This window comes from Papio anubis, chromosome X (genome assembly GCF_008728515.1).
Source record: "Papio anubis isolate 15944 chromosome X, Panubis1.0, whole genome shotgun sequence".
NCBI classification, from domain to species: domain Eukaryota; kingdom Metazoa; phylum Chordata; class Mammalia; order Primates; family Cercopithecidae; genus Papio; species Papio anubis.
Window position 1 is genome coordinate 113,236,644 of NC_044996.1, and position 27,078 is coordinate 113,263,721.

General features: G+C 36.3%; 1 protein-coding gene and 1 pseudogene across 1 annotated transcript in view; one reads left to right on the top strand and one right to left on the bottom strand.

The window, feature by feature from the left end:
* DMD (dystrophin) overlaps window positions 1-27,078 on the top strand; it is a 2,174,064-nt gene that overhangs the window by 1,027,722 nt on the left and 1,119,264 nt on the right. The window contains exon 44 of the mRNA XM_031660704.1: window positions 11,671-11,818. Coding sequence (XP_031516564.1) covers window positions 11,671-11,818 — 148 coding nt within the window. The remainder of the gene's footprint in view (window positions 1-11,670; window positions 11,819-27,078) is intronic.
* On the bottom strand, window positions 22,026-22,868 carry LOC103880695 (annotated as a pseudogene).

The window sequence follows — 27,078 nt, forward strand, 5'->3', positions numbered from 1 at the left end:
CTCTTCTCTTTTTTTCTTGGTTAACTAGTGGTCTATCAATTTTATCTTTTCAAAGAGTCGACATTTTGTTTCATTGATCTTTTGTATTTTTTGTCTCAATTTCATTTAGTTCTGCTCTGATATTCGTTATTTCTTTTCTTCTGGAGCTTTGTGTTTGCTTTGTTGTTGATTCTCCAGTTCCTTGAGGTGTGATGTTAGGTAGTCAGACTGTGATTTTTCAGGCTTTTTGATGTAGTCATTTAGTGCTAGAAAATGTCCTCTTAGCACTGCTTTTGCTGTATCCCAGAGGTTTTGAACAATAGATATTGTTGTGAACGTGGTGAAAACGGAACACTTGTACACTGCTGGTGACTGTAAATTACTACAACCTATATGGGAAACAGTATGAAGATTTCTTAAAGAACTAAAAGTAGATCTAACATTTGATCCAGAAATCTCACTACTGGGTATTTACCCAGAGGAAGAGAAGTCATTATATCAAAAAGACACTTGCACGCATATGTTTATAGCAACACAATTCACAATTGCAAAGATATGGAACCAACCTAAGTGCCAGTTGACCAATGAGTAGATAAAGAAAATGTGGCATATATTTTCATATACCGTGAAATACTACTCAGCCATATACCATGCAATACTACTCAGCCATAGAAAATAATGAAATAATGTCTTTTGCAGCAACTTTGATGGAGTTGGATGCCATTATTCTGAGTGAAGTAATTCAGGAATGGAAAACCAAATACTGTATGTTCTCACTTATAAGTGGGAGCTACACTGTGGGTACACAAAGGCAGACAGAGTAGTAGAATGGACTTTGAAGACTCAGAAGGGGCAGAGTGGGAAGGGAGTGAGGGATAAAAAGTTACCTATTGGGTGTAATGTACACTACTTGGGTGACACGTACACTAAAATATCTGATTTTACTTCTATACAATTAATTCATGTAACCAAAAATCACATGTATTCCAAAGTCTATTGATTGTTTTAAAAACATTAATAAAATAAAAGATGTAAAAAAAGAAATTTATATATACTCATTTATTAAGCTCCCACAATTAACGTTAGGAGGTAAGTACTTCATAATTGGTAGTATACTTATCTTTTATTAAATAATTGTATTACTTAGGAAGTTTAGGGGTGGGGAGAAGTAGCAAGGTACTATGATTTGGGGCAGATAACTAACCTTTATTTATTGGCACATACAGTTTGGACCACGAGACACTAGCCAAGGTCCGTCCTCCTCACCTAATCAAAGATGAAATATGTGGGATGAAGTAATCAGCAGCCCAAGCTGAGTTTGCAGACCTAAGTATAAAGCAACAATGGATATGTCAGAAGGCTACTAGGGTGTTATTTATTTAAATCTATTTCATGGAATTGACTACCACCTTAATGGCCCGAAAGTGTTAAAGTATGTCCCAGAGTACTGAATTACTCCCTAAATGTAATTTATGCTTGAGAATAATCTGACTAACTTGATTTAGAACAGCAGGAAATAAGTTATGCTGCACATAAATGAAGCAGCAGTGTAATTTTAAATACCAGTTGCATAGTGAATGAGAATTTTAATATTTGCAAAATTCTAAAATCACTTGATTTATTATCCATATGTTTATACTGACATTTTTTGCCCTTTATTAAGTTCCATCTATATTTCTTCTTACTGCCAAGAAAAAAAACTTTTTTCCTAGAAATATTACAGAAGGCAAAAATTATATTTGTTTCCCTGAATGCTATTTTTGATGTCTCTACTTGTTTCTAGTTGTTACCATTTTCTTCATTCATGGGCAGTCCAATTAATGGAGCAAGAAAAATTTAGGGAGGACAGTGACTAATTAGATATTAAATTTATAAATCTAACATTGTAAAACCAGAAAAAAATATATATTTTTTTTCATTTGGAAGTTTCCTTGGTGGAAAAGAGTTTAAGTTTATAAGTAGTCATGATAAAAAATGTAATTTTACGTAGTAAATTCAAGAACATATTAAATTCAGCACATATTAAATACTGAAAAGTGTATTTTAACATTTTATGTGAGGCTTGAAATGGAGTTTAAAGTATTATTACTCACATTAAATGTCATCACATGTAAAGCCCATGATTTTATTCTTTAATATTTTGTTTGAATAGTTACTTATTTCAACAGTAATTTCAATAATAAAACTAAATCAACTTTACAGTTTTCAAAGGTTTAAAGTAGTTGCATGCTGTAATAAATACTTCATATTTATATATTTATGAAGTAACACCGTAAGTCATTTTTTTTAAATTTATTTATTATTATTATACTTTAAGTTGTAGGGTACATGTGCATAACGTGCAGGTTTGTTACATATGTATACTTGTGCCATGTTGGTCTGTTGCACCCATCAACTCGTCATTTACATCAGGTATAACTCCCAATGCAATCCCTCCTCCCCTCCCATGATAGGCCCCGTGTGTGATGTTCCCCTTCCTGAGTCCAAGTGATTCATTGTTCAGTTCCCACCTATGAGTGAGAACATGCGTGTTTGGTTTTTCTGTTCTTGTGATAGTTTGCTAAGAATGATGGTTTCAGCTGCATCCATGTCCCTACAAAGGACTAAACTCATCCTTTTTATGGCTGCATAGTATTCCCATGGTGTATATGTTACATTTTCTTAATCCAATCTGTCACTGATGGACATTTGGGTTGATCCCAAGTCTTTGCTATTAGAATAGTGCTGCAAATAAACATACGCATGTGTCTTTATAGCAGCATAATTTATAATCCTTTGGGTATATCCCCAGTAATGCATGTATTGGTCATAAGTGGTACATTCTAGTTCTAGATCCTTGAGGAATCGCCATACTGTTTTCCTATAATGGTTGAACTAGTTTTACAATCCCACCAACAGTGTAAAAGTGTTCCTATTTCTCCACATCCTCTCCAGCACCTGTTGTTTCCTGACTTTTTAATGATCGCCATTCTAACTGGTGTGATGGTATCTCATTGTGGTTTTGATTTGCATTTGATGGCCAGTGATGATGGAGCATTTTTTCATATGCCTGTTGGCTATATGAAACGTCTCTTTGAGAAAATGTCTGTTCATATCCTTTGCCCACTTTTTGATGGGGTTGTTTGTTTTTTCTTTGTAAATTTGTTGGAGTTCTTTGCAGGTTCTGGATATTAGCTCCTTTGTCAGATGAGGCAGATTGCAAACATTTTCTCCCCATTCTGTAGGTTGCCTGTTCACTCTGATGGTAGTTTCTTTTGCTGTGCAGAAGCTCTTTAGTTTTAATGAGATCCCATTTGTCAATTTTGGCTTTGCTGCCGTTGCTTTTTGGTGTTTTAGACATGAAGTCTTTGCCCATGCCTATGTCCTGAATGGTACTGCTGTACTCTAGGTTTTCTCTAGGATTTTTATGGTATTAGGTCTAACATTTAAGTCTCTAATCCATCTTGAATTAATTTTCGTATAAGGAGTAAGGAAAGGATCCAGTTTCAGCTTTCTACTGATGGCTAGCCAATTTTCCTAGCACTATTTATTAAATAGGAACCTTTTCCCATTTCTTGTTTTTCTCTGTGGTTTGCCAAAGATCAGATGGCTGTGATGTGTGGTATTATTTCTGAGGACTTGTTCTGTTCCATTGGTCTATATCTCTGTTTTGGTACTCAGTACCATGCTGTTTTGCTACTGTAGCATTGTAGTATAGTTTGAAGTCAGGTAGCATGATTCCAGCTTTGTTCTCCTTTGACTTAGGATTGTCTTGGAGATGCTGGCTCTTTTGGTTCCATATGAACTTCTTTAAAGCAGTTTTTTCCCCCAATTCTGTGAAGAAACTCATTGGTAGCTTGGATGGGGATGGCATTGAATCTATAAATTACCTTGGGCAGTATGGCCATTTTCACTATATTGATTCTATCCAGAGCATGGTATGTTCTTCCATTTGTTTGTGTCCTCTTTTATTTCACTGGAGCAGTGGTTTGTAGTTCTCCTTGAAGAGGTCCTTTACATCCCTTTGGTTGATTCTAGGTATTTGATTCTCTTTGAAGCAATTCAGAAATGGAAGTTCATCCATGATTTGGCTCTGTGTTTGTCTGTTATTGGTGTATAAGAATGCTTGTGATTTTTGCACATTAATTTTGTATCCTGAGACTTTGCTGAAGTTGGGTTATCAGCTTAAGGAGATTTTGGGGCTGAGACAATGGGGTTTTCTTAAATATACAATCAAGTGCCATCTGCAAACAGGGACAATTTGATTTCTTTCTTTTCCTAAACTGAATACCCTGGATTTCTTTCTTGCCTAATTGCCCTAGCCAGAACTTCCAACACTATGTTGAATAGGAGTGGTGAGAGAGGGCATCCCTTGTGCCAGTTTTCAAAGGAATGTTTCCAGTTTTGCCCATTCAGTATGATATTGGTTGTGGGTTTGTCACAATAGCTCTTATTATTTTGAGGTATCGCTCCATCAATACCAAATTTATTGAGCCGCTTTAGCATGAAGGGCTGCTGAATTTTATCAAAAGCCTTTTCTGCATCTATTGAGATAATCATATGGTTCTTGTCTTGGTTCTGTTTATATGCTGGATTATGTTTATTGATTTTAATGTTGAACTGTTTTGCATCCCAGGGATGAAGCCCAATTTGATCATGGTGGATAAGCTTTTGATGTGTTGTTGAACTGGGTTTGCCAGTATTTTATTGAGGATTTTTGCATCGATGTTCATCAGGGATATTTGGTCTAAAAATTCTTTTTGTTGTAACTTCGTTGTGGCTTTGTATCAGGATGATGTTGGCCTCATAAACAGTTAGGGAGGATTCCCTCTTTTCTATTGATTGAATAGTTTCCTTCAGAAGGAATGGTACCAACTCTCCTTGTACTTCTGGTAGAATTCAGCAGTGAATCCATCTGGTCCTGGACTTTTTTGGTTGGTAGGCTATTAATTATTGCCCCACTCAGAGCCTACTATTGGTCTATTCAGGGATTCAACTTTCCTGGTTTAGTCTTTGAAGATGTAAGTGTCCAGAAATTATCCATTTCTTCTAGGTTTTCCAGTTTATTTGCGTAGAGGTGTTTATAGTATTCTCTGATGGTAGTTTGTATTTCTGTGGGTCGGTGGTGATATCCCTTTATCATTTTGAATGTCGGGATTTGATTCTTCTTTTCTTTTATTAGTCTTGCTAGTGGTCTGTCAATTTTGTTGATCTTTTCAAAAACCAACTCCTGGATCTAATATTGATTTTTGAGGGTTTTTTGTGTCTCTATCTCCTTCAGTTCTTGCTCTGATCTTAGCTATTTCTGCCTTCTGCTAGCTTTGGAATGTGTTTGCTCTTGCTTCTAGTTCTTTAATTGCTATGTTAGAGTGTCAATTTAGATATTTGTAGCTTTCTCTTGTGGGCATTTAGTGCTATAAATTTCCTCTACACACTGCTTTAAATGTGTCCTGAGGATTCTGGTATGTTGTATCTTTGTTCTCATTGGTTTCAAAGAACTTCTTTATTTCTGCCTTCATTTCTATACCCAGTAGTCAGCCCAGGAGCAGGTTGTTCAGTTTCCATGTAGTTGAGCTGTTTGATTGAGTTTCTTAGTCCTGAGTTCTAGTTTGATTGCACTGTGGTCTGAGAGACAGTTTGTTATAATTGTTCTTGTACATTTGCTGAGGAGTGCTTTTATATTCTGTTGATTTGGGGTGGAGAGTTCTATAGATACCTTATATTAGGTCTGGTTGTTGCAGAGATGAGTTCAATTCCTGATATCCTTGTTAACTTCTTGTCTGCTGATCTGTCTAATGCTGACAGTGGAGTGTTGAAGTCTCCCATTATTATTGTATGGGAGTCTAAGTCTCTTTGTAAGTCTCTAAGGACTCTGCTTTGAGAATTCAAAAATTCCTGTATTGGGGCATATATATTTAGGATAGTTAGCTCTTCCTGTTGAATTGATCCCTCGACCATGCGTAATGGCCTTCTTTGTCTCTTTTTGGTCTTTGATGTTTAAAGTCTGTTTTATCAGAGACTAGGATTGCAACTCCTGCTTTTTTTGTTCTCCATTTGCTTGGTAATCTTCTCCATCCCTTTATTTTGAGCCTATGTGTCTCTCATGCAGAGATGGGTCTCTGACAGCACTGATGGTCTTGACTCTGTATCCAGTTTGCCAGTCTGTAAGCCTTTTTAATTGGAGCATTTGGGTCCATTTACATTTAAGGTTAAGATTGTGCCATGTGTGAACTTGATCCTGCCATTATGATATTAACTGGTTACTTGCTCATTAGTTGATGCAGTTTCTTCCTAGCCTCGATGGTCTTTACATTTTGGCATGTTTTTGCAATGGCTGGTAACCGGGTTGTTCTTTCCATGTTGAGTGCTTCCTTCAGGGTTCCTTGTAAGGCAGGCCTAGTGGTGACAAAATCTCTAAGCATTTGCTTATCTGTAAAGGATTTTATTTCTCCTTCTCACTCTATGAAACTTAGTTTGGGTGGATATGAAATTCTGGGTCAGTACCCTTTCTTTAAGAATGCTAATATTGGCCCCACTCTCTCTTCTGGCTTGCAGAGTTTTCTGCCGAGAGATCTGTCAGAGTCTGATGGGCTTCCTCGGGTAACCCCACCTTTCTCTCTGGCTGCCCTTAAGATTTTTTCCCTTCATTTCAACTTTGGTGTGAATCTGGCACCATGTCTTGAGCTGCTCTTTTCTCGAGGAGTATCTTGTATGCTCTCTGCATTTCCTGGATTTGAATGTTATCTGCCCTACTAGGTTGGGGAAGTTCTCCTGATGATATCCTGGAAGAGGTTTTCCAAGTTGGTCTCATTTTCCCCTCACTCTCAGGCACCCTAATCAGACGTAGATTTGGTCTTTTTACATAATCCCATACTCTTGCAGGCTTTGTTCTATTTCTTTTTCTTTCTTTTTCTTTTGGTTTCTCTTCTTCCGCTCATTTCCATTCATTTGATCCTCAATCGCTGATACTCTTTCTTCCAGTTGATCGAAGTCGGTTACTGGCTTGTGTGATTTGTCACGATTTCGCCGCGAGCTTTCATCTCTTTTCATTTCTGTTTATGACCTCTGCATTAATTAGTCTAGCCACAATTCTTCCACTTTTTTTCAAGATTTTAGTTTCGCGCTTGGTACGACTCCTCCTTAGCTCTGCAGAAATTTGATGACCAGCCTTTCTCTCATCTCATTAAAGCCATCTACCAGTTTTGATCCGCTGTCGGGCGATGAGCTGGCGCCCTTGTCGGGAGATGCGCCTTTATTTTAATCTCCAGCTTTCAGTTCTGCTTTTTCCCATCTTTGTGGTTTTATCTGCCCTGGTCTTTGATGATGGTGATGTAATTGATTGTTTTGTGTCCTTCCTGTTTGATAGTTTTCTAACAGTCAGGACCTCAGCTGTGGTCTGTTGGAGATTGCTTGAGGTCCACTCCAGACCCTGTTTGCCTGCATCAGCAGCAGAGGCTGCAGAAGATAGAATATTTCTGGAACAGCAAGTGTACCTGTCTGATTCTTGCTTTGGGAAGCTTCCCTCTCAGGGGCATCTCACCCTGTGAGGTGGGGTGTCAGACTGCCCCTAGTGGGATGTCTCCCAGTTAGGCTACTCTGAGGTCAGGGACCCACTTGAGCAGGCAGTCTGTCCTCTCGATCTCAACCTCCTGCTGGGGAGATCCACTGCTCTCTTCAAAGCTGTCAGACAGAGTCTCTTTAAGGCCTGCAGAGTTCGCTGCTTTGTTATTGTTTATCAGCCCTGTCCCCAGAGGTGGAGTCTACAGAGACAGGCAGGTTTCCTTGAGGCTGCTGTGAGCCCACCAGTTGAGCCCCAGCTTTGTTTACCCATCTAAGCCTCAGCAATGGCTGGCTACTTCTCCCCAGCTCCTTGCTGCCTTGCCGGTAGATCACAGACTGCTGTGCTAGCAATGAGGGAGGCTCCATGGGCTGGGACCCTCCCGGCCAGGTGTGGGATATGATCTCCTGGTGTGCCTGTTTGCTTAAAGCGCAATATTGGGGTGGAGCACCATTTTCCAGGTGTTGTGTGTCCCAGTTCCCCTGGCTAGAAAGGGATTCCTTTCCCCTATGCTTCCCAGGTGAGGCTATGCTCCACCCTGCTTCAGCCTCGTCAAAGGTGCAGCTGACCAGCACCGGGACGTCCGCACTCCCAGTGAGATGAACCCAGTACCTCAGTTGAAATGCAGAAATCACCGGTCTTCTGTGTCGCTGGCGCTGGAAGTTGGAGACTGGAGCTGTTCCTATTCGGCCATCTTGCTCCGCCCCTCCGTAAGTCATTTTTATTAGGTCCTTGAGGATGCAAAAGTTTGGATTATAGGAGGAGACAAGAGAAAAAGGGAAGAAGGGTATTTCAGAAATATGCTATTGATATGCAAATTCACAAGTCCTAAGGCAGAAGCAGGGGTCGGGCAGAAAGTCCATCCTGCCTCCCTCTTGTGGGCCTGCAACAATGATGTAAATGGAAGGCCTGTTCCCCTTCTCTTCCTACCTCCAGCTCTGTCTTACAGAGCTATGGGTACCATGATCAAGTATATGAACCCTTATAGTTTTCTTCTCTGGGAGAATGTAAAGGAAAGATAACTTGTAGAAAGGAAAAGAATTCAGGGTGAGAGGGAGATTTGTTGAATTTGGTAGAGGATGGCAACTATCAATATGATGAGTGATTGAGAAACAAGTCTGTGCAACAGGTTTGAAATTGAAAATCTTTAAGGTATACAGGATCCTGAAATGAAGAATGGGCATTTATAGCAGTATGTTGGAGAAACAGTCACCTCCTAGTAGCTAAAAGTGTTGGCAAAAGTATAGTTCAAGTTATTGGGTAGGAAAAACAGCAAACCAAGAGTGGGGACTGATGGTTGCTACAAAGGTGGAGTGGTAAGTCATGACCAACTGGTGCTTCTCTGTGCTCTGGTTAGCTGCTGACTGTTTCTCAGACTGTGGTAGCAGGAGGAGGGTTGGAGTTAGCAGTCATTAGCATATGAGACTGCCATTTAAAAAAATTTTTATTCTATTTTTCTGACTCAAAATATGAAAAGCACACTGTAGACAAATTGAAAAATATAGAAAAATCATGAGGTCAGGAGATAGAGACCAACCTGGCTAACACGGTGAAACCCCGTCTCTACTAAAAATAAAGAAAATTAACTGGGCATGGTGGTGGGCACCTGTAGTCCCAGCTACTCGGGAGGCTGAGGTAGCAGAATGGTGTGAACCCAGGAGGCAGAGCTTGCAATGAGCCAAGATCGCACCACTGCACTCCAGCCTGGGTGACAGTGCGAGACTCCATCTCAAAAAAAAAAAAAAAAAGTATATAATAAAATTAAAATATATATAGTCTCACCAGTATGGAACAATGCTACCTATGTTGCATAGTTTTTTTAGATTCCCATTCAAAAGCAACTCTTTGACTCCCGTGATGCAAATACATGTGCAGTTCGTTTTTAAAGGGAATAAACTCTTAAGATATATTGATAGGTCATTTATTGTATGTTATATACCACTGAAAATACGTGAATGCTAAATCATTACTAAACATGCAAAAACATTCCTAGGATCATTTTGTTGTGGAAGGATATAATGTATCTGAATAACTCTAGAATACCATTAATTATCAAAGGCTACATTCTTACTTTTCACTAACTGTAGTTAGAGAATAGCTCTTTGGCTACCTTCGGTTGCCTTTTTTATGCTACCAAAATGCTGTCTGTTTTACATGATTTTAAAGGTTAAGCATATAATTATTCATTAAATACAATGTCTGAAAGAATGCAATGTACATGTAGATACATTCTTAAATTTTAGGTAGTTAATAAAAATAAGGGGAAAAAGACTCTAGAACTATCACTTTCAATTGTTTAACTGATAAGGTGAAACTTCATCTTGGAAAAATAAAATATTTCACAGGAGAGCATGTGCAGTGGTAGAAAGGTGCCATTGAAACAAGAGATATTTGGGTTAGAAGCCTCTCTCTACTACTATTTAATACCATTTTCACCTTTTGGCAAATTACTTGGCCTCTGTTTTCTCCAATGGAAAATGGGAATAATAATTGCTATGCTGCAGGGTTATTGTAGGTGTCAATGAAATGATATGCCTGACACTGTAAAAGCACAGAGCCCGGTGTCTGGCTATTAGTAATTGTTTCATAAATGTTAATTCATTTCTCTGCCCAGTACATCAGTAGGCAGATGTAGCAATTTTAAAATTCTAGTGTTACTTTAAATTCCTGAATGAAGGTAGAGGACTGTAAAGATATCATGATATTCAAAAGTATGATCCATTGCTTCTTAAGAATAGAGTTCAGAAAAGCTTGACAGATTCCTGTACTCTGAGGCAGCACCATAGCCAGTAATCTTTAGGATGGCTTTTGGTTTAGTGCTCACAAATGCTTGCTTGAACAGGCCCCAGGAGATCTGGTAGACTGTAAGTCCAATAAGATTTCAAATCTTACTTTATAGCAGTGTTTTTCACCTTGACTGTGCATTGAAATCACCTGGATGCTTTGAAAAATAACAATGTCAGCATCCAACCTCCAGAAATACTGATTAAGTTGATCTGGAGTGGAGCCCCAGGGTCACTGTTTGGTTATTGTTGTTGCTGTTTTTTTAAATGCCCCGGTTGATTCTTATGTGCAACTGTCTTAGGTAAACATAAAGCCCTGGTTCATATTATTTCTGCCTCAGTCTCTTTTATGACTGGAAAGTGACCAATGCTTGCTTCCTAATATTCTTTCCATGTGCGATGTTAACACATTTGACTTGTACTAAGTTCCTGCAGTATTCCAATCCAAAATTTTAGTGGATACAATAAAATAAGTAGGATTCAAGAAGGCATCACATAGTTTAGTTTATCAGTTAGTGAAATGCTTACATCTGAGCCTACAATATGAATTACATCTGTCATCTTATTTTAAATATTGACAGAATCTTTAATGATAGTGATGAATTATTGATTTATTGGTGTGATAATGGTATTTTAGTTATATTTTTAAGTTTTATTTGTAATAACTATATGTATTTATGGGGTGAGTGTGATGTTTCAGTGTAATGTTTCATTGCGTCATGATCAAATCAGGTTACTTAACATATCCATAACCTCGAACATTTATAATTTCTCTGTGGTGAGAACATTTAAAATTCTCTTTCACTATTTTGAAATATACAGTACAATATTGTTAACTTTGTTCATCTTACTATGCAGTAGAACACTAGAACTTATTACTCCTTTCAATTGATGAATAGATAGTTTTGGATCAAGAATAATATTGAAAGTGATAGAATTTATGAAGTAATTTAATTTGTATCCAAACATATTTTGAAATTGAATATATTACTTCCAAATAATTTATTACAATGTTAAGATATTTGTAAATTTCTAGAATTTAAAAAAATATATATTCTTAGGAAAGGAAATGCTAATCGTCCAAAATAGTTTCTTTACCTTTCTTTTAATCAAGAAATATATTCACTTTAAACGGAAAAATTGCACCCTTCAGTTTAAAATCATCTTTTTTATTGAGCATGTTTAAAAAATTTTGTGGGTACATGTTAGGTGTATCTATTAATTTTTATTTGTTAATTGAAACTAAACTCTACAAATGCCAGAAACTATCAGAATATCTTTGTCAGTATAACCAAAAAATATGTGCTGTATCTCTACAATCTGTTTTATATCATCCATTTATTTTTCTTGATCCGTATTTTTTACCTGCAGGCGATTTGACAGATCTGTTGAGAAATGGCGGCGTTTTCATTATGATATAAAGATATTTAATCAGTGGCTAACAGAAGCTGAACAGTTCCTCAGAAAGACGCAAATTCCTGAGAATTGGGAACATGCTAAATACAAATGGTATCTTAAGGTAAGTTTTTGATTTTTTTTTTTTCTAAATTGTGTTTATCTTCATCACATCTGGACTGTTTAATTTCTTTAAGTTCAGGTTGTGAAGGATGATGGAAATGACCACTTTTGACTTTTGCTGTCATCATTATACATACTAGAAAGAAAATTATAATGGTAATATTAGAGAACTGTGCTGTGGACTTTTTGTGTCAGGATGAGAGCGTTTGCCTGGACAGGACTGGTTTATCTGATAAACTGCAAAATAGAATTGAATCTCTGACAAAAGGGAGCATCGTAACAGCAAGGTGTTTTGTGGCTTTGGGGCAGTGTGTATTTTTGCCGTATGTTGGAACCGTTCCAGAAGGAGAACTTGTGGCATACTTAGCTATAATGAAGTTGCTAGAAATATCCATCATGATAAAATTACAGTTCTGTTTCCCTAAAGACAATTTGTAGTGATACTGCCATATTTCTATATATTCTATTGACAAAATGCCTTTTGAAATAGTCCAGAGGCCAAAACAATGCAGAGTTAATTGATGGTACTTATTGACTTTTTTATGGTTTATGTTAATAGAGAAGCAACAAATGGATGATAACCAGTGTATAGTTTAATTTCAACTTGTTGTGTCCTTTGAATATGCAGGTAAAGATAGATTAGATTGTCAAGGATATAATTTGGTTCCTAAAATATATAGTTTAGGCATAAGAAACATTGTGTTTATTACACAAAGGCTTAATTATGTTTGCATCTTTTTTTAGCTCAAATTGTTCATGTTGCAGTAGTCAATCAAGTGGATTTGAATTGTAGCCAATTTTTAATGCCAGAAAATACTGATTAAGACAGATGAGGGCAAAAAACACTCAATAGTTTATTAAATAGTTTAGATATTTCAAAATGCTGGATTCACAAAAGCAATATCACATTTGACTTTACAGTCTTCATTCTCAAATATGTTTCTATAGTGAATATGCCTTTTGATATTAAGGAGTTAAGCATTTAAATGCCTATGTATATGATAAGCTATTTAAACACAGAAAATGAATATTTTAAAAATCTTGTGTAATCATATATATATCAATCAAACTTGTATGCACACCAGCATTGGCATTTGTATAGAGAGGAAATGTATGGATTCTCAATCTGCTTTAATATAGAAGATACATTTTAAAAATAGCACTGAAGTGAATTCTGGGCTAATGCAGCATAATGGGGTCTCTGCCTGAGAGGCAGAAATATATTAGAGTTATATAAAATGTTTTGGGGGAGATATAGAAACTACTTGCCATTTTCAATGATATCCAACCCATGGTAGTTATATATTTTAATTTATATTTTATTATAAAATTAGTACTTATTGTGAAAAAAATCAAGCAACATAGAAATGTATAAAAGAAGTACCTCCATTCTACTCTTTGGAGGATAGTTATTCCGTATGGATTTTGGTACATATTTTAGGTTGGGTTTCTTGGAAAGCCATTGTAAAATGGAGATTTGTATGTAGAAGGTTTATTAGGGAGTACTTTTACGATCAAGCAATTTGTTTTGTCGTAACTTGGTGTAGTCCCCAGTTTTCTTCATGTTCCTTGTTCTTGAAGTCAGTTAAGCTCTTGAATCTGTGTATTTAACATTTCATCAAATTTAGAAAGCTTTCAGCCTTTTTTTTTTTATAAAAAAAATGGGACTCCAATTGTACATTTATTAGGCTCCTGAAAACTGCCCCCACTACTCACTGATGTTATGTTCATTTTCTTTTTAGTCTCGTTTCTCTGTAATTCATTTTATATAATCTCTATTGTCAAATAGACTCATCTTTTTCAAAGTCTAATCTATGGCTAATCCCATGTAGTATATATTTTTAACATCAGATATTTTCGTCTCTTAGAGGTATAATTTGGGTCTTTTTTATTTCTTCCATGTGTCTACTCAACATGTTCAGTCTTTACTTTCTTGATTATATGGAATACAGATATAATAACTGTTAGAATATTCTTCTCTACTAATTTTATCATCTGTGTCTATTCTGGGTTAATTTAAATGGATGTATTTTTCTCCTCATTAAGGGTGTTATTTTACTGCTTCTTTGGATGACTGGTAATTTTTGATTATATGCCAGACATTGTGAATTTTAACTTATTGAGTGCTTGATACTTCAAATAAATTCAAATATATTGAAATAAATATTCTTAACCCTTGTTCTGGAACCCAGTTAATTTACTTGGAAACAATTGATCTTTTGATAATCTTCCTTTTATGCTTTGTTAGTTATGACCAGAACAGTGTAAGTTTAGGGCTACTTTTTCCCCACTACTGAGGCAAAACCCTTCTGAGTACTCTCTTTGATGCCCTGTGAATGATAAAATTTTTCACTGGAGCTTGTGGGAACAGGTGGTATTCTTAGCCACATGTGAGCTCTGGTGACTGTTCCCTTTAATTCTCTTGTGTAGTTCTTTCCTTAGCTTTGAGTGGTTTTCTCACATATATGAACTGATCAAGACTCAGCTGAAGAATAAAATAAAGCTTTCTGCAAATGTCTAAAATGTCCTCTGCATGTGTATGACCTCTCTGGTATTTTGCCCTGTGATCACTAGCCAACCTTGGGCTGCTGAAACTCTCAGCTTCATCTTTTAACAAAAGCCTCCTGGCAGGGACCACTGTCCTTCAATGTCTGATGTTCAGTATGTTGAAAACCATTGTAGCATATGTTTTGTCTTTTTTCTTTTTTTAAGTGTTTCAGCCAGGAGGTTAAGTACAGCCTTTTTTACTCCAACTTGGAAACAAGTCCAAAACAAACTATTTTGATGTAATTTTATCTTTTAATACATTAACGTTATACAATTTTGTGAATATATCATAACTTTAAGTTTCCACAGACTGTCTAATGGTCCTCATTTCTTGATAGTATGGCTTAGTTGCAATTTATGAACATTTTATCAGAACTTTTTCCCTCAATTAGATAATTTTTTTTTTTTTTTTTTGAGATGGAGATTTGCTCTTGTTGCCCAGGCTGGAGTGCAGTGGCAGGACCTCAGCTCACTGCAACTTCTGCCTCCAGGCTTCAAGCGATTCTCCTGCCTTGGCCTCCCGAGTAGCTAGGATTACAGGTGCCCGCCACCATGCCTGGCTAATTTTTGTATTTTTAGTAGAGACGGGGTTTCACCATGTTGGTCAGGCTGGTCTAGATCTCCGACCTCAGGTGATCTGCCCATCTCAACCTCCCAAAGTGCTGGGATTACAGACGTGAGCCACCATGCCCGGCCAATTGGATAATCTTAAAAAGACTATTTTATTTAGTCTATTTTTTTCTCAATCTGTAGATGAAATAAGAAAAATCATTCTAGATGTCCAAGGAAAAATTCTTTCAGAAAAGAGCTGTGAATGACATCACAAATCCCCCAAACAGTTAAGGTATTTCTTTCCTGGTTATTTTATGTCCAAAATCATGCATATGAACATGTGCACACATGCACACACATGAGTGTGCACACACATGAATACATATACACGTACATAATATACCTTAGGTTATCTTTCCATTCTGAGTAATTATCTTAAAATGGGTAAAATAAACCCTGTAAGATACCTTCATCGATAAGGCAAATCAAAGCTTTGGTAATTTCAGCTATCTTGACCATTGTTGATTGACTAATAACGAATAGGAGAATGAGTTTAAATATTTACTATGAAATTATTTTAGAAAACAGGATGTAGACAGTGGCTGTTAGCAGACAATTGTTTGGCATGAGCCAGTAATGGTTACTGTGAAAAAAGTGAACCAAGAAGCCCATATATTAAACAAACACACTCAGAAACACGTTGGAATTTGAAGCCTCATATGTACAATTTTCAGTAAAGAAATAATTTTTAGACATGAAATACAACATAGGGGTATGTTGTAAACTTGTCCCTATATATTTTGATCAAATTGTATCTTTTCTTTTTCACTTTAAAAAAAAGAATTTAGTGCTTTAACTGAGGCTTAGTGTTGTCATTCAAAATGTACTGACTGCCAATAGCAGCAGAAAGATAATCTGGTTCCATGCAACTCTTTTTATTTTCCTCTGTCACGAGTAAAAGACAAAATTAAATATATGAATTAGTGCTTTTTGAAGATATTCCAAAGCAATATACCATGCCACTATGGAGAACCTCTCTAAAAATACCACATTGTTTTTCTGAGAAAAATATCAATCATGTTATATGCCACTCAAATTGGTTTATTAATAAATTCATTGAATGATATCAGTATCTCTTAATGCATTCACTAAACAAGCAGTAATTGAGTGCATATACAAAGTTTTATCATCCACCAAAATAGTGATAATCCACATTAGGCTCTAATAGAAGTTTAGCAGAGGGGTTAAGAGGTTAAATGCTGGACTCAGAAAGATTGGATTCAAATCCCACGTTCTTTAGCTTAATAATTGTAGAATCTTGTGAAAATATCTTAATTCTTTTCATGTCTCTGAAATCTTTTCTCTAAAATGGAAATATAAATGAGATGTGTACAAAACCACTTGGAATAGCATTTTTCACAAAATAATTGCTCATTAAATGTAAGCCCCTATTGTTACTAATCACTCTTTATAAGTGATTAGTTCATTTCAATACAAACTAAAACTTATTTACTGAATTATTATCTCTAAACATCCACAATGCAGAAAAACCAACCTGGGAATTTCATAAAACCTTATTTTTATGTAGTAGAATTTCTTCTCAAAGCATAGCTCTTGGATTAGGAATTGAGGAAAATTCCAATTCAGCCAAATGCATCTGTTTCAGATAGCTGACACTTCTGCCTACTCATTTCCTAACTAACAAGAAGAAATGTTAATGGGAGTTTTCAAAGGAAAAGCTGAACACCATGAAGGAAAGTGACACAAATAATGTTAGCTCATATAGTGACAGGGTGAATTTGTGTGCTTTCAAGTACCTTCAGTGAAAATAGGAAAGTAGAAATTATAAAATGCCCTAACATTTAAATCTAGCATGTTCTTGTAGACTAGGAAAAAATAAGTTTTAAAACATGGACTATATATAATAGAATGAGATGGAAAATGTTTGTAGTTGCCAGTAGAAACAATAACAATTACCATTAGATTGAGTATTTAAACCAGCTGAATATTTTTATTAATGGAAATGGCATCTGTTTTGTGAAATGATGCTGCTGAATGAACCATATTAAAAATGACCAGTATTTCCTAAAGAACGTTGTCACAGACATACAAGCATGAGACCCTAAAATCTTAAGATATTCCCTCTGAAATCGACTTTAAGACATTAACAGTAGTGGTATTGTTTAGATGAAGTTTTTTAGGCTTTAAATCATCAAATGTTAAGTAAACATGGGGAGCGCAACACCAGCGTGTTATTTTGACATGAATAAACTGCTGTTTTTAGGAAAAAAAATACTGTCTTGTTAAGGTTAAGCTCATTGGTTTTCTGGTATCTTTTGCAATGTTGTTGTGTTTTACTGCTCCATAACGTATTGTTATATGGTAAATGTGCAATATATTTATATATGTTGCTGTAAAGAAATGTAATAAGAAACTGTTTACTGTGTGATATAGCAGTAAAAAAATGTATTCATTGTCATTGAGAATACAGAGGTAAATATGGATTACATATGTCATATTTTAATGTACACATGGTCCCACCATCAAATGTTGAAAAACTTCTAAAGTATTTTTTTCTTTAAGAAAAATACACTCCCTTTTCTCAAGTGTGAAATGTTCAGAGGGAATGGAAAATTACCTATAAAGCATGTAGTTATAGCATGGGGTCCCTGCTGTAATCTCTCAGATGAGGAACAAAAAGGAGAAAGAAAGAGCACACTGGTGCTTTGGAGTTGAGGAGAGAAGGCAAAAAAAAAAAAAAAAAAGAGTACAGAAATGTCAAAGACAAGTTTAGCTGCTCTTCAGCTCTGCCTTACCATGGTTATTAGTGATTGAAGAAAATTCTAAAGCACGTTTTAAAGGACCCAATTCTGAAGAGTTTAGATTCACAGAGCACAATGGAGTTGGAGCGACTCCTGCTCAAAAGTTTGAGACAAGCGATTCCAAGAAAAGACTGTCCTCCTCTTAATGGAAATACCCAGATTTTCTCATTCTTCTCGCTTTGCTTTTAGCACTCGCAGCCCGGAAAGCCCTTATATAACAGGTACTGCGTTGAAAGGTCATTGACTTGTACAAAAATGATGAGTGCTGAATAGATGTGCATAGGTCACTGACAGTATCTGCTACAGAGAATGAGTTTTCGTATTTTTATTAGGGTACACCTGCTTGACAATCTACTGCCTCAAAGAACTCTATAGCAGATAAGTGAATTTATATTAATACAGATTGAATTAAAGGATATCTAGAAAAAGGCATATGATGTAAAAAAAATCAGATACAAGTATATTTTCTGTATAGTCAGTTTTTACAGTGTTGATTTCACCAGCTGGCTGCTGAGTTTGACGGCTTCTTAACAGTCGCACTGCTGAGATTCAAATGCTGATAGAAACTTTGATGGAAAAATCACTTGAGTAAATATTTCTACCATCTGTTGCCCTTCACTGGGACCCTAATGTTAGGAATAATTCATACCATTGCTTGTCCTTTATATTTCCTAAGCAGTAATAAAATTTCATAAGATTTTGTTTTGTGGTCACAAAGCTATCCCGGTTTCTGTAACTAGAAGACGTACACGAGCATAAGGGAATCAGCAGGAAAATTTACTGCTAAGAGAATTTGTCTCTAGTCACTTACTTTAAGGTTATAGCAATGTATAAGTGTGGGAATACATTTTTAAATGAGCTTTTCAAAGTTATTAGCTGGTAGTGACATGAGAGTTAAGTCTCTTAATACAGTTAAACAGTTGGGCACTTCATTCTTGTGTAAATACTGTTACCCTTTTATTGCTGCTTAGAAACTCTTCTGCAACTTTTTGGCTCCTATACATCTTTTCCGAAGTAGTAAATAACAGATTTACTGGGAGTGTGGTACCAGGCAGAAATTCAGAGAGGGGCTTTAAATCCTTGCCCATCAAGTGTATCTTTCAGAAATAAGTATATTAAAATAATTGGATAATTTCAATGGCTTGTTATTAGAGTTCTGTTGTCCAGCATGGCATGTTTAAGAAGATGACAGATTTTTAAACATTATTGGATAGAAGCGAGAACAAAAACATAACTTACTGTAATAACCACAGTAGTAAAGAACTGCTTAAAATGCATGATAAACATGTCATCCCTAAGAGATTCCCATTCTTAGAGCATGAAATTATCAAGAGAGTAAGAGCCTACAGAAAAACGAGAAGAAGGCTGATTGCAAATTCCAAATTGAAAAAAAAAAAAAAAAACTGCTCACATCATTATGGAAGCAATGAGAAGCAGAAATTGTCATTTAATGAAATATAAGATTAAAGTTAATAGAAGTAATTTTTATGAAATAATACTTTGCAAGGAGGATGTTCCAGCTACATTGATCTTGGTGTTTTCTTCTCACATACCTTCTTACTATTCCCTCAAATGCTTGTTTCTACCTTTAAATTTGCTTTTCTCTCTACCAGAGGGCTCTACCCTATCTCCAGTTCCTCACCATGTCCCAATCTACTCCCTTTCAGAATTTTTGTACACTTCCCTTTATATATATTTTTGCTCTGATTTTATATTCACAGATATGCCTTTTGTAACTCCCCCATCTTAAAGAAAACACACACATACACACACATGCACACACACAAAATTGAACTCTTTCTGGGAGATCTGCTTAACCTTCTTCGTAACACTCACTTGCTGAAACTGTAGTATGTGTTTTCATGTTTATTACCTATCTTTTCCATTAGAATGAAAATGTTTTGGTACTTGGTCTTTCTTGATCACTAATATACCTCAGGACGTAGAAAAATTGATATATTGAAAATGTAATGTTCAGTAGAATGAATAAATACATAAATTTAAAAATCATACTTTTATTATAGTACCTGAGACAAATGATCCCCAAGTTTGTCCTTCTTGCTTTTCATAGCCAAAACATTCTCTCTTACATTGAGCTTCCTTCACCTTTTCTGTGTACACAGCACTTAAAATTTTCACATTGTCTGGTACTTTAACAATATGATGGTGCCATTCTCTTACCCATTGGAGTATATGTTAAATACCAGAACCCATGTAACAAACATATATTGTGTTCCTACTGTGTGCAAAGCACATACTGCTTGCTGCTAGGAATACAGAGCTGACTAAGAGCCTCTTTTCTCTTTATGAGCTCACAGTCTCATGAATTCAACATCTTAAGGCACAACATCTAAAGCAAAGTACAGTAAGTAAACACTCCAGAAAGTACTGGATCTGGCCTAGGACAAATGGTGGGTTGTTTTTGCACCTATTATTTTTCCTGCCCCCTAATTGACAGTCCTCCATTACACTTCTGGGATACCTAGTCTCACTTGGGAAAACCTGACTTTGGGAATCAGAGGCAGTCTCTGTTGCTTATAAACGAGGAACTCTAATGGATATATACTGTCATTAGAGAAACTCTGCTTCTAGCCTGGCTCCTTTTGTAAAGAAGGTTGAATCCCCTTGGAGAGTCTGCAGAACATAACCATTTGCATGTAATGAACAGTTTGTAATACTTTGAGATTGATGTGCAATTTCTATTTGACAAGAGAAAAACAATTAGGATCAACTGTGGTCATATATCCTAGAATACCAATGTTGTTTCCACACTCTAAGTGTTGTTGGATCATTATATGAGATTCATAATTTTGTCCTGTTGTACCCACGTTTGCATTACCATTCAGTCTTAATTTATTATACCGTATTAAAAGTTTTTTTTGGTAATTTGTTCTTATTGCTACTCAGACATTAAAATGTCTGCAGGCTGTGAAAATGAATAAATTTAATGTGGCAGCATAGTTCTCAAAATCCTGGCTTTACAACTAATAGTACAGGCTTATATTGTATTGTAAATCCTAGTTAACATGGATTTATTTGAAAATCCAATTTTACTGCTAATTTTAAATAACACATTTTCATACATTTTATCCTTGAATTTCTATTTTTTTTATAATGTATGGCTATTGTATGTATTTACAGAAGGACAATGCATGTACTTTTAAATGCTAATAATGGATTGCTGAAATAACTGTAACTTTAAAACAATGCAGTTGCTAAAAAATTGTGCAGCCTGGTTTAATGGAGGTTTATGAATATATGATTAAGATATATGTTATATTAAGTAAATTCATTCAACTGGTAGTTCATAGGAACTTTCAAATTTAATCTCATAACCAGCGCTATCCTTCAAAGAATGGTCAGGGCAATTTAACCAGTACGTGACCACTCAAGATAATTTCATTGAAAAGTGGCTGAACTATTGAAATCTTTTGTAGTCTCCTTGGGATATCATTAAGAGTAGAAATTTTGAAATAAAATTGTAATGATGTTCAGAAAAGAAGATAAGTAGGTAACTCTCTTAATACATTTTGCGCTGCTGTAACAAAGTACCTAAGACTAGGTAATAATTTATAATGAACAAACATGTATTGGCTCACAGTTCTGGAGACTAGGAGGTCTAACATTAAGGTGTCAGCCTCTGGCAAGGGCCTACTTGATATGTCGTCACATGATGGATGATTAGAGGGCAAGAAAGATCAAAAGTGGGCTGAACTCCCACTTTTATAAGGGAGCGACACCCAGTTGTAAGGGTGGAGCCCTCAATCCTAATCAGCTCCTAAAGGTCCCACCCCTTAGTACTGTCACAATGACAATTACATTTCAACATTAGTTTTGGAGGGAAAAACATTCAAACCATAGCAGTAATGCTGACCACTACCACACAGGGCTTGGTAGGCTACCCTAGCTGTTGCACCCAAGAGATGAATCTTCTTATATGATTACCTTTATCTTTTTTATCTTTTTTTTTTACTTTATTAAAATACTTTTATTTTACATGTATATTTTTGTCTACCCACCAATTCCATGTCTGACCACTGCTGCTACTACCATGTCCTAGCATAACATTCCATACGTACTTAAAACCAACCAAAGGGTGAAGTTCTATCTTTAAAAACTAAACAGGCATTTTGGACAACACATTCTTGGCAATGGAATCTGGACAGCATTTATCAAACATGGCAGGGAAAGTTCTCACTCTGCATTATAAAAAAGACAGCCAGATATCAACTGTTATAGAAATGAAATCAGTTGGAAAATTTTTAACAAATTGTTTGAACTATTTTCTTAAAGAGACTTCCTCCACTACCAGAGATCTTGAATAGCCTCCTGGTCAGTCATCTGGAAGCAATTCTTCACATAATTGATGAACTGGCTTCCACTTTAGGAAGAGAACCACCTTTTTCTATAGTTGCTTGCATTTTTGCTTTAATGTCTTCTACAGAACTAGGTCCTTTGGGTGTTTTAGGAGTTTTCTCCTGTTTTGAAGGATTCTTGTCCTTTAGATCTTAGTGTTGATAGTTTTGAGTCTTTTCCATTCTGATTTGACTTTTGTGCATTTTTGGCTGGAGTATCTTCTATAGATTTCTTCACTAGCGCTTTTTCTTCAGTTTCCTCATCATCAAAATCATCATCATCATCATCATCATCTTCATCAGCAGCAAGTTTTACTTTTTTCTGTGGAACCTTGCTACCACCTCCAGGGGCAGATTGCTTTCCAGATATACTTACGAGTTTCACATCCTCCTCCTCTTCATCTTCTGACTCTGTATCCTCCTCCCCAGCTACTAAATGCTGTCCACTAATATGCACTGGCCCTGAACCACAGTTCAACCGTAAGACCACTGATGGTGTTATTTCAAAGCCCCCAAGGGAAACGGTTGGCTGTACAGACACTTTCAAAGTTGCCAATGTTACTTTAATTGGACTGCCTTCGTAATTCATTGCCTCTGTTTCAACAATGTGCAATTCATCCTTTGCACCAGCCTCTAAACTGACCATTCTTAAAGATAACTGTTGCTCATTTTCATCATTATCCACCTAAAAGTGATCATCTTTGTTGGCCTTTAGTTCACAACCAAAAAGATAGTTCTGGGGCCTCAGGGGGCTCATGTCCATCAAATCGTCCATTGGGTGCGGCACACACTTAGGTGGAAGAGAAGGCGGATAGAGATAAACGACCACTGCTCAAGAGAACAGCCGTGCAGGATGGAATCACACCAGGAAGATTACCTTTATCTTAGAAAACCTGAATATCTTGTGTACTTTGACACTTCTCTACATTTCACCTAACCTTTAAAATCAACACATTTATTCAGCAAACTTTTACTTTTGGAGCTGCTCTGTGTCAGACTCTGTGCTAGGTGCTCAGGATGTTGAAATTGATATAATCCTAATCTATTCACAAAGAATCCAAGGTTTGCTGAAATTGATGGACATTTAAACAATTGAAACATTTAAGTGGTATAATTAGCAAATGGACATTTAAGCCATAAAAAATAGCATCTAATAGATATAATAAAGGTCAGTACACCATTGAGTGAGTCAGAGCAGAGGCAACCCAAAGAGTAACTAGCTAGAAGAATTGGGAAAGCTTCACAGAGAGGGCGATATGAAAATAAGTGAGAGAATTGTAAACCCATGAAAATGAGAAAATGTTGAAAAGTGATGGTGTCAGAAAAACTTGTGGTGTGATAATGACAAGATCAGAGGAGCTCTTGGTAAGCGTGTGGATGCATGTAAAGAAGTGGCAAAAAATAATGCTAAGGACCTTTTTTATTTTATTGTTGGTTTTGTTTTGGTTTATTTCGTTTTTTAAATCTAGCATGCTAGTGTTCGTTTTCCAAACTGTGAATCATAAACTCAATTTGTGGATCAACACCGGCCTTTGTTTTTTAATGAAACAAAATATAAAATATCAGCATTCATCACAAATAGATGTTTCGTAGATTTTTTGTTTTAATTGTGAGCGGTCGTGTGTGTGTGTGTGTATGTGTGTGAGAGAGAGAGAGAGAGAAAGAGAGAGAGAGAGATGGTTTGGATGTTTGTCACCTCTGAATCTCGTATTGAAATGTGATTTCCAATGTTGGAGGCGGTGCCTGGTAGGTGCCATTGGATCATGTGGGTGGATCCTTCATGAATGGTTTAACATTATCCCTTTGGTGACAACTTAGTTCATGCTAGATCTGGTTGTTTAAAAGAGTATGAGATTTCAACCCCCACCTCTTTCCTGCTCCCCTTTGCCTTCCACCATGGTTGTAAACTTCCTGAGGCCCATGTCACTTACATCACCAGAAGTAGATGCCAGTGGCATGCTTCCTGTACAGCCTGCAGAACCATAAGTCAAAAGAAAACCCCTTTTCTTTGTAAAGTGCCCAGTTTCAGGTATTTCTTTATAGCAATGCAAGAAGGGACTAATACAGTTGTATATGTATGTGTGTGTTGGGTTATTTCTGGTTGAGTGTCACAAGGTTGTAATACGGTGAGTGTAAGGAAGCATAAGTTTTAGAAAATTAAGAAGCCAGTCCAGAAAATTAATACTTTTGGAAAACAGTACAAAATCAACTTTACAAAAATATGCATAGAAAGATGTAATACAAGATTTATTTAATTGCAATAATTTTTAAAGTTGGTTGGTGCCTTGCTTTTGCATGCTGTTTTAAAAATTACCATGAATATGACTTCATGTGATTTTCAAATACTCCCAGCAAGATAGGTAGAAAAGGTATCCTTAGAACTCTTATACAAAAATTTTGGAAAGTTTAAATGCTTTATCCCAAATCATAAAGCTAATATATGAAGACTCTGGGATTAAACACCGTATTTTTTTACTGTTCATCAGCTAGAAGTTAGAAATGTTAAGCCAAAAACATTAAGTCATTGCTCTGCCTAATAAGTATTGAGGAAACTAATAAAAGGAATAATACCACTGACTACAGGACAAGGTCTTCCTAAGAGACCTTAAAAATATTAAGTGATGAAGATGAAACTTCTTTTGTTCATAAAATGTTATATAGTTATGAGTAGAATTCTAATTAAACTTATGTTGTCATCAATAAAGTTGAGATGTAATGTATTCATTAATATAAGTATAATTTGACCCATAGTGTATTAAAAGAAGGATGTTAAAAGGAGTTGTTATTAGAGATGATGTTAGGGTTGTTGATGATAATAACAGTAGTCATAACAAGGCGCTTTATAAATTAAGAAGTGCCTTCAATTACATTGTTACTCTTATGTTAATCTCCTTTTGATATATAGATTTGGAGGATTCTATATCACTCTCAGACATAGGTTACTGAGGTGATGGAAGAATTTAGCAAGCAGCTTTCAAATGGAGGGCATGAGCATTGGATTGTGTATAGCAAGGGCTGATGTTCTCTAAGAAAGCCTCTTGGTTTCCACAGGGCAGAAGCCCTTTGAAGATCATAGCCAGGGATTTAGTAATTGCCTCCCTTTCAGAATACCCTCAAGAGAAAACCCCACCATAAGACATGGTTCCCTACAGGCAAAACTGCTTTTCCTTAAAATTGCTGTTCCATGAATATCAGCCTTCTTCGGTTCATTCAGCATAGTTTTCTTAAGTTTCAGGACAGTGCTGCAGACCAGGAGTTTCAACGTTGAGGAAAACAATACTACTTGGGCAGTGCCTACCTCAGTCAGGGAGGCAGATGCTTACCTTCATGTGAGGGAATAAGGAATCAATCATATTTCCAACACTCAAGGAAGCCAGTCTAGTGCAGGGAGAGATAGATACATAAACCTCAAAGTTATGGTATAGCATAATAGTTTTACAATTCCATAATAACTGCATTTAAAAAGTTTTATAGAAACAGAAGAGATGGTGACCTCAGTCTGGAAAAACCAGCTTGGAGAATGGCAACCAATATTAAGTGGCAAAAGCTTTGGGAGCCCAGGTCCCCAGATGGAGGGTGATAGCATGGGCTAGACAGGTAGGTTGGGAACACTTTGCAAAGGACATTACACGGTACACAGATAAGTCTGTGTTTTAGTCTATAAACCACAGTTGCAGAATGTGTTTGAGCAAAGGCATGTGGGGATGAGATTGGCACTTTTCAAGATTTAAGTTTGTTTAGGGATACTTATGGTTTGCTGTATACTTCCTAGGTTTTTACATTATAATTATGATTAGAACTTTAAAGGAAAACTGCAGTTTAGCACACTTGAAAGAGTGCAACTTCAAGTCATGATTGGAGACAGATATTTAACAGATTTGGTGATCCTGTGATGCTTATTTTCTTCTCAGACATTCCATATGACAACCATTTTTAAATGGTTTATTTCTACTTTAGCATCCATCTGAAGGTGTTGTATATGTTTTCTGCTTGAAAATAAAGCAGTGAGCCAGGCACGGTGGCTCATGCCTGTAATCCCAGCACTTTGGGAGGCCGAGGCAGGCAGATCACGAGGTCAAGAGATCAAGACCATCCTGATCAACATGGTGAAACCCTGTCTCTACTAAAAATACGAAATTTAGCCAGGCATGGTGACGCATGCCTAGAGTCCCAGCTACTTGGGAGGCTGAGGCAGGAGTATTGTTTGAACCTGAGAGACGGAGAGACAGAGGTTGCAGTGAGCCAAGGTTGTGTCACTGCACTCCAGGCTGGCGGCAGAGTGAGACTCTGTCTCAAAAAAAAAAAAAAAAAGAAAAAAGAAAATAAAGCAGTGAATGCGATTAAGATGGATTTACTATGATCATAAAGTACTCAGGAGTCAGCATTACTCTAACTAAAAATATAGAAAAGAATCTAATACTGTTTTGCATATCATTCTCAGCTCTCTCAAAATCAGATATTAAGCTCTTGCTGCACAGTGCTAGCCTGCATAAACTTTGAGGGGGTTGAGTTTTGCCAAGCAATTCTCTCAATATGTAAATTAAACAAATATGTGTTGACCTACTGTGTGACAAGTATTATTCCAGGAAATAGAGATCCAGCAGTGGAACAAGTATGGCTTCTTATAGAGTTCCCAAAAAGGAAATAAAAGGATATATGTATAATGATATCCCTGAATTAAATTTATCTTTTGAAAATAAAAATTCTATCATAAGCTATAACTACCAACACTTCAACACTCATTCAGCAGTTTTCAGGGATTTGTACCTTTTGACTTAAGAGAATTTGGAAGTCTAATTGTATCATTGCACTGGACTCTTAAACAGGTAAGTGGATGACTTTGCCTGTATCATTGTTGACTGTACTTACAATCAGAAAGGGGCACAGGACAGATGCCAGGGAATAAGAAGTGGGCAGCCCATACATGGAATGGTAAGAAAGAAGAACTACAGTGGATGTGGAAAGTTCCCTTCAGCATTTTCCCT